Source organism: Glycine soja, chromosome 16 (genome assembly GCF_004193775.1).
Source record: "Glycine soja cultivar W05 chromosome 16, ASM419377v2, whole genome shotgun sequence".
Taxonomy (NCBI): domain Eukaryota; kingdom Viridiplantae; phylum Streptophyta; class Magnoliopsida; order Fabales; family Fabaceae; genus Glycine; species Glycine soja.
Genome location: NC_041017.1, coordinates 3,656,747 through 3,671,032, shown reverse-complemented (window position 1 = coordinate 3,671,032; position 14,286 = coordinate 3,656,747). Strand labels below are relative to the sequence as shown.

General features: G+C 30.6%; 1 protein-coding gene across 1 annotated transcript; it reads left to right on the top strand.

The window, feature by feature from the left end:
- Positions 1-8,745: 8,745 nt before the first annotated feature.
- LOC114390233 (spermidine hydroxycinnamoyl transferase-like) lies at positions 8,746-10,485 on the top strand. Its single transcript, XM_028350943.1, has one exon. It carries the CDS (start codon positions 8,746-8,748, stop codon positions 10,141-10,143), a length of 1,398 nt encoding a protein of 465 aa, XP_028206744.1. The 3' UTR covers positions 10,144-10,485.
- Positions 10,486-14,286: the final 3,801 nt, after the last annotated feature.

The window sequence follows — 14,286 nt, the reverse complement described above, 5'->3', positions numbered from 1 at the left end:
CTGAATGATTCACTCCGATAAAGTATTTTTTTTTTGTTTATTCTGCAATCTAATTTTCTTTTTTCTTTTTCTGATTTATAGATTTCTGAACACAATTAAGAGAAACATCAAAGGGTGAAGGAAAGGGGTTTTGATCAAAGTGTCAATGAGAGATGAACAAGGGACACAAAATTCCAGTTAGATATCGTAGTATTATGATTAAGATCATACGGTTGCTTCACTTGCTTAATTATAGACAAGTCGTTTTCTTTGCTCTATTATATATTTGTATTTTGTATTCTATTTAAAGAGTACATGTCCTATCTGTATGAGGCATGAGCTTTAGATTTTCACAGAAAATCATTTATGTTGTTAGGCAATTACGATTTGCACGTGTTAAATTTGTAACTTACAAATTTGTTATATAATTATAATTTTTATTTATTTTATTTTTAATTTTATGCATACATACATATAGACATGTGCATGCCCGACATCTTAATAGTTTTGCTACTCTTGTTAGTTTAGGAATTTTTATTATTTTTGTCTTAATTTAAAAAAAAATTGGTTTTTTTTTACTTGAAAAAACAAGCAAATTATCTCTCTTTATTTTTTTTTCTATTTTTTGAAAACTCATTAATTATTTATCAATACTATAATCTCTCCCTCTACTACCTGCTACTCTTACCCCCATTGTTATTATTACATCAATGACACTATTATTAATATCATTACATCACTACTAATGTCACAATAACTCTTATTATAACACTCTTTACCCAAAAAGCATTAAATAAATAGTCATCACAAAAAAAAAAATACAATTTTTTAAAAACTTTTTGCGAGTAAAGAAAGATCACATCCTCACTTAAAATATCAATTTAAAGCCTGTAGCTAATAGTTCAATCAAATAAAAGGATTTATGCACTCCAAGAACCTAATTAAAAATTCAGTAAAAGTATATGGAGACCTGCAAAATAATTAAACCAAATAATTATTAATTTCTCCATTAATAATTAAAAAATATTAAATATTTTATAAATTAATTTAAGGATTCCTTTAATTACGCATAGAAGAAAAAATATTATTTTTTTTGCTTCTAAGATATTAAATAATATTTTTCTATTTAACACTTTTTTTAAAATACTTATGGTGATATTAGGTAAATTTTGTAACTTAGTTTTCTTTTTGTTCCTATTTATTTGTTCATTCGAAAAATTTATTTTATTCCAAAGGTTGCTGCTGGTTAGTTTGAAAGAATTTTTTACGAAACAATAATATGGAACAATATATAAGGATTTTTTAAACAAAATATCTTTTATATATATATATATATATATATATATATATATATATATATATATATATATAAAATAGGACTCAATAGAAACCAAAAGGTTAATTAGTTTATTCAATTTTCTATTTCAAATTATTTATTAAGAACATACAGAAATTTTTAATTAGTTTTCAACTTTACTTTCATTTTTTAATAAATACGTACATGATAATAGAAAGATGAATAGAGTTAGGGTTTGTTTGGCCCAACTTTTTTTTAACTTAAAAACCACTTTTAAGTTTTTTTTAACAAGCAGAATCTTATATCATTTCATTATATTGAAGATAATAAAATTTAAAATACACGTAGGAACATGGATGTAATTAAACTTGGTGACAAGCATGATATCTTGCTTCTCTTGCCAAGGTATGGACTACAAGATAATTGGTTTCTCTCCTAATAAAACTTATCTTTGAGTTTGTGAGAGTAAGCAAAATGGTCTACAGTTAGAGATAATAAAATTGAAATATGAAAAGCCAGTATTGGGTTTGGAGATTGTATCCACTATGATTTTGCAATCTGTCTAGAAAATTATGTTAGGAAGACCCATTTCACATGCCCATTACAAGGCTTGGTATAGAGCAATTGCTTCCGGTTCTGGAGGTCTGATTCTACCGTGGAAATTGAAGCTCCTAGCTGACATAAATTGGACATGATTGTTCCTGATACACATTCCAGCTGCAAACATATTTTCGTCCTTAAAGATCGATGCGTCAAGAGTGCAAGATATGTAGCCTTGCGGTGGAGGTTGCCATGATGTTGGAGACTGAGTTGTTTGATGCTGCAGTTTCGCTGGTTGAAAGGATCTAACAGTCTTCATTCGTGCATGAATTGCTTTGCTCTAGAGATTGTAATATTGGATGCTGGAGCTTTTGAATTCCTTCAAAGTTTATCATTTCTAAAATTCCATATGGACCAAAGAGTTGCTACAAAGAGGCTTTGATGTGATTCCTGCAATTGTTTTATTGCTGTAAAAATAAATTCTGAGATACCATCAACATTAAGAGTTAGTTGCTCCACAAAATTCCAAAGACATATAGCCAGCCATAGTTCTTTTGCTTTATCACAATCAACTACTTTTAAGTTAAAGCTAAAAAAGTAGCTTTAAAATTTAAGTTAAGTTGTTTGGTATTTTTCATTATCTTTCTAATAGCTACTTTTAAGTTAAAAGCTGTTTGGTAAAATATTTTTATAAGAGATTTAATTTTTTTATATTTAAAATTAACATATTTTAGTCTTAATCCTTCTATATACCATAGAAAGAAACCTTGACTAATTTAGAATTTAACTAAAAAATAAATAAAGATCAATAAAAAATTATTTACGATAAAAATTGAACTTGAATACAATCTGAACGGTTCAATTAACTTTACATTAATCACCCATATCACCCATGTCCAATTACTCAGTTATTTAAAATTAATATATATTAAATTATAATAATATAAGACTTGATAAAATCAACTTATTATATAAAAACCATAATAATTTTTCCAAATTAATAAATAAAAATTAATTTGAATAATCAAATAAACAGTAATTACCATCCTAATTAATAAATATTGATTTTTATAATTTATAAAACTGATTAAAAATTTCATTCAAAACAAAAATATAAAAACCATATATCTTTCTCAACAAGAAATAACTCCAAGAACTAGAAGTAACTTATTCAAAAGCTCCTTATTCTAATAATGTCTTGATTTCTTCGTAAAAATAAGTAGCTTGGAGGATTCTACGGTGGACCTATGAAATACGTTGTCTACCGGTGGATCAATAAATAAAGCTAAAATAAATTTTAAAAATTAATTCTTATTTTATTATAATGTGTAAAATATTTAGAGTAATAATACATCAACACTCATATTTTTAACACCTAGCAAACATTTATAATTTTTTTATCTGTTTCTTCAAGTCAAATTATATTACTTATAAAACTTATACTTTTTTTTCACTTTTTATCTTTCTCTTATTAGGTGTTGATGGGCATATTGGATGTCCACATCTATAATTTTTCATATATCTATTATACCCCATTTAATTTGCTTGGGACGAATCTTTCCTTTTCACAACAGCCCCAGCCTCTCATCACCCTCTATTAAAAGGTTAAAAAAATGACAAACAACAATAACATCAATTATAATTCTGTACACGAATTTTGTACTTCTACTACATAAAATGAGATATAATGTACCATCTAGAATGAGATATATTTACATAAATTATTATTTACGATGAAAATTTATTTAAGTAACCGAAATGTAATTTTTCATAATTTTTACATTTGATTCTTATCAATCACAAATAACTTATTTTATTTAATGTGACAAAATCATAATTGTAACTTCTTTTTATTTAAATTAGTAATTGTTATAACTTTTAATCAAAGGAATTATGAGATCAATCGAATACACATAGATTTTTAACCTAATCATGTATCATTGCACCATCGTCAAAAATATCAATTTTGATAATTAGAATTTGTAATAGAAAGGTTTTCAATGCAAAATAGATCAATATGTTATAAATCAAAAATATAATTTTTTGAATATAATCAAAGTAATTTTCTAGTAAGTTTATAGTTTTATGATAATAAACATGTTCCTGAACAAATAGAAATGCATTGATTGATAAATAAAGTTATAAAACAAAGAAAGAAAGAGACTTGTAATGTAAAAGACTTTTGAAAGTAAATTGAATTGAGATGCAATCAATAATTAAAATAACATAAATGTAAGTAACGTGCTCGATATGTAAATTGAGATTGAAATGTAAAATAACATAAAAATTATGAGAAAATAAAGAACAACAAGTAAATAAGTTCAAGTTCAGGGAATAAATAATGATTGAAAAGAATAGAGTTTGGAGAAGAAACATAGAAGAAGAGAATTGCATAAAACATTGTTTTGATCAAAGTAAAACAATTGCAGTAGTTATAAATTGCATTAAGATATGTTTGAATATACACTTTGTAATGATAACTGGTAGTCATTTTTCTTATGTGACGTGTTGGTATAAAGGTTTTTGTGTGATCTTCGTGACCAACGAAAAATAACCATTGATGTGCTTATTTATAGTTTAATTGGACTGAACTGTCAATTTATAAGATTTGTATGAATGTATAACTTATTCAAACTAACTATTTATGATATTAACACCTATATCTTTGCGCTCTTTGTTAGACAACGTCATTACTACAAAAAATGTAATTTACGATGCACCAACAATGATGGTTGCCCAAAACGGTTGTTGAACACAACTTGGTGATAATTTTGTAATTATGTTGAATGTGTACGGAGATGGTTTTCAAATAATTGTCTTGGAATGGTGTGTTCAACAATGATTACTTGAAAAATCGATATTGACACTACTAAAATTATTGCTTTTTACGATGCAAGGTCAACAATGGTTGTCGAAAAATCATCGTCGTATGGGTGGCGATGACAATTTTATAATTATTGCCACCATTTTAAAGACGGTTTCCATTAAAAAGTCTTTGAAACCGTAAAAACGATGATGCTTTGAGGAAAATTGGCATCATATTGTAATATTCAAAGACGTTCTTGCTAAAATCGTCTTTGAATAAGGCAATTTAAGTTGTCAAATTTCAGTCATGTCTTGGTCTCACCCCGTTCACTCACACAACTTCCTGCCATTCTCTCGTTGTCTGCTCACTCCGTTGAGGCCGCTGTCATTGAAGCTGTCGTGCTCTGTCATCGTTGAAGCCACTGTCGTCGACATTCGTGAAATGATTGTCCATTGGACTCTTCTTAGGTTGGTTTAGTTATGCTACTACTTTTTGTTTTATGGCAACATATTATTTGCATTATATTTCCATTATGTAGTTATATTTGTTAATAAAATGGAAATGGCTAACTAATTAAAGTTAGAGGTACATTGTAGTCCTTTGGTGCTCGCGATCCCTAAATGAGCTGTGATGGGGCCGATTCTATTTTCCCCTATAAGAAGATAAAAGTCATACATATACCTACCAAATGTGTGTAGCTTAATTAGTGTAGGGTTTGAGATGTTGTATCGTATCTCACTATTAGTATTAATGAATATTAGGTTGCACATTAGAGTAGCTAGCTAGCCATTTAGCTAGATTAAGCGGATTGGTTGTTGAAGTATTGAGTCATGAAAATAGATGGTATTGTCAGTGCAAACCTTTATCTTGTACCAATGCAAACATTTTTTCCTCTATCTTTTCCTATTTCAATGTTTGATCTTTTTCTATCCTAGATGGATTTGATTAATTGTTGTATAGAAATTAATAGGTAAACTAGTGAATGCTATCTTTTAGTACATCATATATTAGGGCCCATATTCTTAGAATTTAACAAGATATAGATATACCATGCATTGACAAATGCTTCACATCTCCATAATCCAAACTGCTATTTACTAGTCTTTTCTAATTTCAAGTAAAACTAAAACAAGTGCACTATCAGCTTCACTCCCTCTAGCTTGTTTTCACTATAAACTTAGGAAAACTATAACTGTGACTTTGAATGGTGTTTGGTTAATTCGAGAAAAGTTGTTGGTATTGGCATTTGCTTGTCCTTAATACCCATAATGTTTGTTCAACTTTGAGGGCAAAAGTAACATGCTTGCATGTGCATAACAGAGGGTGGCAGTGGCAAGGGAAGGTTGTTGTATTTTCTAGCATGCTTAATAAACAAAGCAAACTAAGTAACTAATTATATATTCACTATATAATTTTATTTAATTATTTTGTTCAAATTGTTTGTAATTCATGACAGGGAATCAGAAAAAAAAAAAAGCTCAGGAAATTAAAAAATACAATGCTTACCCCCACTTACTGTCTTGTGGGGGTTATGATTTGCTTGAAAAAAATCTGATGAAGGAGAAAATGAAGAAAATGCAACATGATGCAATGAATACTGAGGATTCAACAATGATCGTTGACCCTCCATCTCCGATTGCAAGACATATGATGCGAAAGATGACACACATAAAGCAATATGGGCATATGGCATTTAAGGCGGCACAAGAAATATCTGATAAAATTGTGAGTTGATGTTAACATATAATTTTAAGTGTTTTTGTTTTTTGAATGATAACAGTGACCTTAAGTATTTTTCATGTACCATGTTGTGCTTGTTATAGGACTCGTTATAAGAGTAGATAACTCAGGGCAACTTTATCCCCCATGGTCGGGACAACATACTTACTACTACCATTGATCGACTGGAGCATCCAAGTCGTGTTTGTGCAACGGAAACTAGTGTGACAATTAGTGAATACTTTGGGCAAGCATCATGTGGTTCCAACAGTTCCTCTGCATTAATCACCCCACAACAATTGCTTGACATAATCGGTAACCTTAAGGAAGAGTGGAGGAAAGAAGTTGAAGAGGAATATAATCTTCGATTCAAGAAAATGAAACAAGAGTTGAAGAAAGCCATCAAAATTGAGTTAACCCAAATGCCATCATAGAACTCACCCACGGTACACGGGGATTTACAACTGTTAGGTGCACGTGTGAGCACAAAGGGTAGCCATGTTGAAAGTGCAACCAATCCATCTGGGGGAGAGGATGTTGATGATGGGGTGCCTACTATGGGGTTTTACGTTCAATGTGATCATTCTACATGTCTGGTGGCCTTGAGAAAAGTTTATGATGGGGAGTCCACCATACATAACGTGTCTTATGCAGATGATGTGGTTAGGGTGATTGTTGAAAAAGTTTATGATAGTTACACTCTAGTCCCATTTCCGACGACAAAGATTCAATATGTTAAACAGACCCTTGACACATTCGTTGCATGGCCGAGTCATCTTGTGAAACTTGTATCACATGAGGTATTTTTTTTAACATGTATTAAGACAATTGTAGATTGTTAAAAATGATTTACCAACGTTAGGTTAATTGTTCTTTTCATTAATCATATATAGAATAGTCTAAAGAATGTCGTTGAACCTGTTCAAAAGTCCAATACTCTTAATGCAGATGATCTATTGGGTGACTTTATTAAGAACCTATATGATGTTTACTAGAAACCTGTTGAGTTGTTGTGGGATGAGAGTAAATTTGGGATTCCAAATGTAGAAGCATCCTTCTTCTTAACATTTTCTGATCTAAATGAAATAATATCAAGTCATAAATGTTTGAACATATCTATATTACAGTTGTGGATGATATAAGTAAATTTTATTCTCGATAAAATCGTCTTAAAAATTTACGCTTCTAAGACGGTTTCTATCTACAAATTGTCTTTAAATAATGTTTTTTATGATGGTTTCTACAGAAATTGATGTTGATATCTGACATTCTAAGACGGTTAAGGAACTATCATTGAAATTATTGTGTTTTCCACGATGTCGGCTATGAAGATAGTTAGAATCCATCGTCAAATCCCTATTTTAACCGTCGTTGAAGATGCATCTCCGTGTGCACTTGATCAAAACAACATGCCTTCGACGATTCTTTCTTCATTTTTTCAAGAAGTATATAACTTCAATAACTTATCTTCATATATAATCCTTGTCTTCTAAGTTATGTCTTCTTCGACTTACCATCAAACTTCATAAGCCTATACCTTTTTCGATTGATAATCGAACATAATTTTAGTATTATGTTCTCCAACTTCATTCGACCTCATTAGACTTTCTAAGTTTTATAGTTACAAAATTTTACTTTCACTAATATCAATTATATACATGAATTTGGAAATAGTTTTCATATATTTCTCCATTAATAGCTAAAAGTATAAAATATTGTAATAAATTAACTTAAAGATTGTTCTAACTAATTAGATATAGAAAATAAATACTTTTTTTGCTTCTAGGATATTAGATATTTTGTTTTCCTATTCAACACAATTTAACTAAAATAAGAAAAAATTCAATATAGAAAATAATTTAAACAAAATCTCCTTTTTCAGAAAACAAAAATCATTGACAAAGAGTTTATCTTATAAAATATACAAGCGTCAATATAAAAAAAATGGATGAAGAATATAATGGCGTACGCAATGGAACGTTGAATCAATCCTAGTTACTGTGGCGGATCCAAGACCCTAAGTCAATGGGTGCAAATTATAAAAAATAAATTCAGTAGGTTCAATTATATAAATATAAATAAAATAAAATATAAAAATATAAGATTTTATTTACAAATTTGATAAATTTAAAAAAATGAGGGGGTGCAACAGATCCTCAAAGTAATGTTGGTCCGCCAGTACCTAGTTAACTTTCAAGTTTCAATGATGGTTACTAAATATAGCCATGTTAAGAATAGAAGTGGTGGAATCGAAATCAAATAGGTTGTCTAATAATGAACATATACGTCTCTGCTTACGTCACGTGATCTAGATCAGCAAGCGTGTCACAACTACCCCTTTGAAACATGGGTAAGGTAATATAAAACGGCCATTAGCAAAGAGAACAAAACCAATCAACAGAGAATGGTGAGCGTTGAATCTCGTTACACCGTCTTACCCTCTAAACCCACCCCAAATGGAAAACTCTTCTCCTTGATCGAACAAATTAAGCTTCGCACTCACGCGCCACTCCTGTACGTGTACAAGCCACACCCCGATCACGATGCATCAACCTTTGTTAACACCTTGAGGCACTCTCTTAGCCAAGCTTTGACCATCTATTACCCTCTTGCGGGTAGGTTGAGTTCGATCGAAGGTGGAAAATGGGAGCTTCATTGCAATGCCAAGGGAGCACAACTCTTGGAAGCCAATTGCAAAGATTTAAACTTGGATGATTTGGGTGATTTTGTGCCTACCCATTTGGTGTCACAACTCATACCCAACATTGACTACAATGTCCTAGTTGAGGACATACCTTTGTTGGTTGTGCAACTAACGAGGTTCCCTTGTGGCGGTGTTACCATTGGGGTGGCCTTGTGTCGTTGCGCAATCGACGGAACCGCGTCCATGCGGTTCATGACCACGTGGGCCAAGTTGGCTAGGAAGGAAAATTTGGACCACGTGGAAATGATGCCGTGCTGTGATCGAAATAAGTTGAATTCGTACAAGGTTGATGATTCGAGGTCCCACGACCATTCGGAGTTTCGCACTCCTCCGAATTGGTTAGGTTCATTAGGAGGCAGAGACACTAATGTTGTGGTTGCAATAGTGAAGCTCACAGATGCACAAGTGAAGAAGCTCAAGCACAAGGTAAATTACGTTAACATAATTAACACTACTAGAGCTAGTAGTACTTCACGACCTTATTCAACTTTTGAGGTTGTTGCTGGGTATTTGTGGAAGTGTGTGAGTAAAGCACGTTATGAGGGGAAAAGTGACCAACCTACGAGGTTGTCTACTTTGGTTAATTGTAGGAACCGAATAACTCCACCACTTCCTAATGGGTATGCGGGAAATGCAGCATTTCCCACCGTGACACCCACATGCTCCTTTGGTGAAATCATGCAAAAACCTTTGGGTTATGCAATTGGGAACGTTAGGGTGGCACTTGAAAGGGTGACAAGGGAGTTTGTGGGGTCAGCACTTGATCACATAGCAAAGGAGAAAGACATGAATTTGGTGAGGTACAATTTTCACTACCCAACCTCAAGTGTGCATAAGGGACCTTACAAGGGGAATCCGAACCTTTTTGTTGTTAGTTGGATGAATTTTTCGTATAAGGATGCGGATTTTGGATTTGGGAAGCCTTTGTATTTTGGCCCTGGGTTCATGGATGCTGAAGGGAAGGCATTTGTTATGAATAAGGCTAATGGGGATGGCCTCATTGTGGCAATTTCTTTGGAGGCATCTCACATGGATGCTTTCAAGAAATTCTTTTACGGTGACATCCAAGAGGAGGAATTTCCTATTTCCAAACTGTGATTGTTAAAATCTCAAATTTTGACTAGGATACTTTCTTGCTTGTGCGGCCTCCTTGGACTGAATTGATTTTTCAAATACGGATACTGAGACATGGTGAAATAATTTGATTTGGTCTTGATTGGTTGATTTGGCAGCAGGGAAAGAAAGTTATTATGGCAACATCTTTGAAAAGAAGTACCCTTGTTTATTTAATTTTTTTTACCATGTTTTCAGAGCTATATTTGGATTTGAGGAAATGAGATGTATAATGGAAAAAGATGAAGTGAAATAGATTTAAGGTTTATTGTTTGGATTGAAAAATAAAATAAAATAACGGAATGAAAAGTAATGAAGTTTATTCTATCTGATTATTTAATTTTTGAACCTTGTTCCTTAATTTTTTATCAGCTAACCTTACTCCTTAAGTCCTTATGCTCTAAATTGGGGTATGTGATAGAAGGATTCTTTATTTTATTAACTAGTTATACATTTATCATTTCATCACTCTAAATTAAGGCATCTCACATGAATGCTTTCAAGAAATTCTTTTAATATGTGATTGTAATAGGGGTAAGGTAAGATTTGGCGGAGACATTTTCGTTGCTTGCTTGGATCACTGTTGTCGTTGATTTTTCAAATAAGAGTAATGATATCACTTGGTAAACCAAATTGATGTTGTCATGATTAGTTGGAAAAGAAAGTTATTAAGGCGATGGCTTCGAATAGAAGTACGCACACGTCTCTTATTTATGTTTCTAATATGTTTAAGTTTCTTACTCTTTAAATTGTTGAATATTAATAATTTAGTGCTTCTCCTCGTTCCAATATCTTCAAACACCTTGGTGTATTGGGTTGTAAGTTTTTTTTCCTGCTTATTACTGGCTATCCTAGTGGTTAATTGGTTTACAGAGAGAGCTTTGGTGGTGGTTATTTACAAAAATACTCCAAGGCTTAATTAAGTGACTGAATTAATGTTTATGTAAGGTAAAAATTACTATCAGAGTGAGAATAAACCTTGAAAGGTTGAATTCAAGACAGAACAAATTGCGTCTCATTAGCTATGCTGCTATAAATTAACGTGCTTAATATTTTCACTTATTTTCAGAATGATCTTCGAGTAATTATCTATTTGAAACAACCAATATTCAAGATGGATTTGGAGAGGGGAATCAGTGGGTCGTTTGGCACACAGACCTGGTCATTATTAATATGATATCCATGGGAAAATGAATATGTATTTTTTTAACTATGATTTTAGTATAAAATTGTTTCATTGTAGTAATAAATTTTCGTCACAAATCTTGAGTGCAAAAAAATGAATATTTTTTTTTATATGATTTATTTTTTTCAAAAGATTAATTTCAGACATGTTGACGATGTATTTTTTTTTAATAAATTAAGCTTACTAGCAATTAAATAATTTTAAAAAATATTTATACTATGAATAATAAATAAACTTGTGTCAATCAACGTTTATAAAGACATACCAACGGTTGAAATTAGTTAAAAAAACTAAAATTGTGATTTTTTTTTTTAAAGTGAAGAAAAAAATATCTCAATTAAAAAATGAGAATATAAAATTGTAAATTTTTTAAAAATAAAGGATGAAATGTGTCAATTAAACAATTAGAGAACTAAAAAGGTATATTTAAGAAAAATTGAAAGACGGAAATTATATTTTACCTTGTAAATCAATTTTTTAATTTAAAATTAACAAACAATTAATTTTTTAGAGCTCCAAATGTCACGAGTAAATATTATATTTAAAAATCATTTTCTTATGTATATACTATAGACAATAGATTCTGCCTGCAATGTTATTAAAGATAAATATTCAAGGCTATAAAAATTTTAAAAAATAAACTAAAATTATAACTAACATTCTCATAAATCCGTAGATTTATTTTTTCCTATTTTATTTGCATTATTTTATATCACTCTAATATCTACATGTAACTATAAATGTTTTATTTGTCAAGATATTTAAGTTAATTTTTAATTTTTTTATTAGCTAAAAAACTTATTTAATTGTTTGATAAACAAACTTTTTTAGTAATTTCTCAGTAACTCTTAGTGTTTTCTGAAATACAACTAGCTTCTAGTTTTTTATATTTTCTTTCACTTTTATCCTATATATATTTATTCATTTTTCTTGTTAACTTTTTAAAAATAAATCATGATTTTATTATTTTTTTGTTATTTTACATTTTTCAACTACTTTAACAATTAATTTTGTTAAACACTTCTAATTTAATAAGTTAACTAGCATTTTAGTTACCAATTAATTTTTCAATTTTTAACTAACTTCTCACCTACTTTTATCAACCATAACCAAAATACTTACCTTGAATTTGCATTAAATATATTCACGTTTGTTGACAACATTATAATCTGCTGAAATTTTTCCTTCAAAATAGTCTACTGAAATTGCACCTATGGTTTTGGTACATGCAATTGTTCTTTGCAATAAAAAATGTACTTCACACATCAAAAGCACGTTTGTTGACAACATTATAGTCTGCTGAAATTTTTCCTTCAAAATAACAGTCTACTGAAATTGCACCTATGGTTTGGGTACATGCAATTATTCTTTGCTATAAAAAAATGTACTTCACATATCAAAAGACTAAAAGAATTGCAATAATTAAGGCTATTGCTTCCTGCACTCTTTGGAAATATTTTTTTAATCTTTTGGAGTGGTTATTCCATAAGCCAAAAAGAAAATGTATTTCAAAATGTAATTTTACATTTCAAAAGAAAAAAAAAGGAGGGATTTGAATCTTACATCTCCCTATGTGTATCATGCACCTCCCATTATTAAGTAATAATACAAATATCTTTAATGAAATTTTCACCTCCTATCTCCCAACCCTAACACCTCCTTCCTCCCTTCTCTCAACCCGCGAAGACATCTCCCTCGACAGCACACCCTCATGATGACATCCTTTCTTCAACAGCACACCCATGGCGACGACACCCGTTCCTCTCGTGGCGACTCCTCCTCCCCCCTTCCTCATTTCATGAAGGTAAGTGTCTCCTTCACCTTTTTCTTCTTTTTTCTTTTCTTCCTCCTCCTTCTCCCTTATCAAATTTAATTAACTATAAAACAACTTTCAAAATGGCCTTTTCAGAAGCAAAAATGCTTTCAGAAATCTCTTTCCGTAAGCTAAAATGTTTCTAGAATGACATTTTCATAAGCAAAAAATGCTTTCGAAATGGCTGTTCTAGAAGCATTTTTGCTCACGAAAAGACCATTCTGGAAGAAACTTTTTAAATCCGAAGCAACCTTTTCGAAAGTGTATTTTGTATATTCTGGAAAGGGATTTTTGAAAATCATTATTATGCTTACAGAAAGTTCATTCCGAAAGCAACAACTGCAATTCAGAGTAGTCTTTTTTAAAGTGTATTTTGTATCTTCTAGAAATGACATTTTAGAAAGTACCATTTTAGCTTATGGAAGAACCATTTTGGAAGCAAAAATTGCAATCTAGAATAGCCTTTCTGGAAGTGCATTTTATAGCTTTCAAAATGGTCATTTTGGAAACACTATTTTTGCTTGCGAAAAAAATTTTCTTCTGAAATGGTCATTCCCTAAGAGTATTTATATCCTTACGGAACACTTGTTTTGGAAACAAATCCAAAACTCAAAATAGGAATGCCAATTCCAGGAAGAAGAGTTGAGTTGGAGAAGAAGAGGAAAGAGGAGAAGAAGATAGAAGGGGTAGGTTGGGGTTCTTCAAAAGCTGGGAGGTGCAGAATGCAATAAGAGAGGTGCAGAATTCAATTGCCAAAAACGGAAGAACAAGATGCAATAACTTTGCAATAAACCCAACCAAAGAAAGAGCCCAAGCCAAGTCCAACATGAATTGTCCCTTGCAACAATTAACTGAAGGCTAAATTGCAAATTGTAATTTTGGTATTCCTTTAATTTTTTATTTGTGATTTTAATCATTGTATTTTTTAAAAATTATATTAAAATATTTTAATTAATTAAATTATTTTATGATAGTACCTTAAAGAATTTATTAGATATAAGATTCGATTAAGTCAAAATAAAAGCTATAAAACATAAGCAAAATTAACAATTAGACTAAAATTATATTTTTTTAAAACTGAGAACTAAAATCATGATTATTTAAAAAAAATTAAAGTCACGTACCAGGA

What these genes read in the sequence shown, in the direction of transcription:
- LOC114390233 (XM_028350943.1), top strand. Translation starts at nt 8,746, where the DNA reads ATGGTGAGCGTTGAATCTCGTTACACCGTCTTACCCTCTAAACCCACC.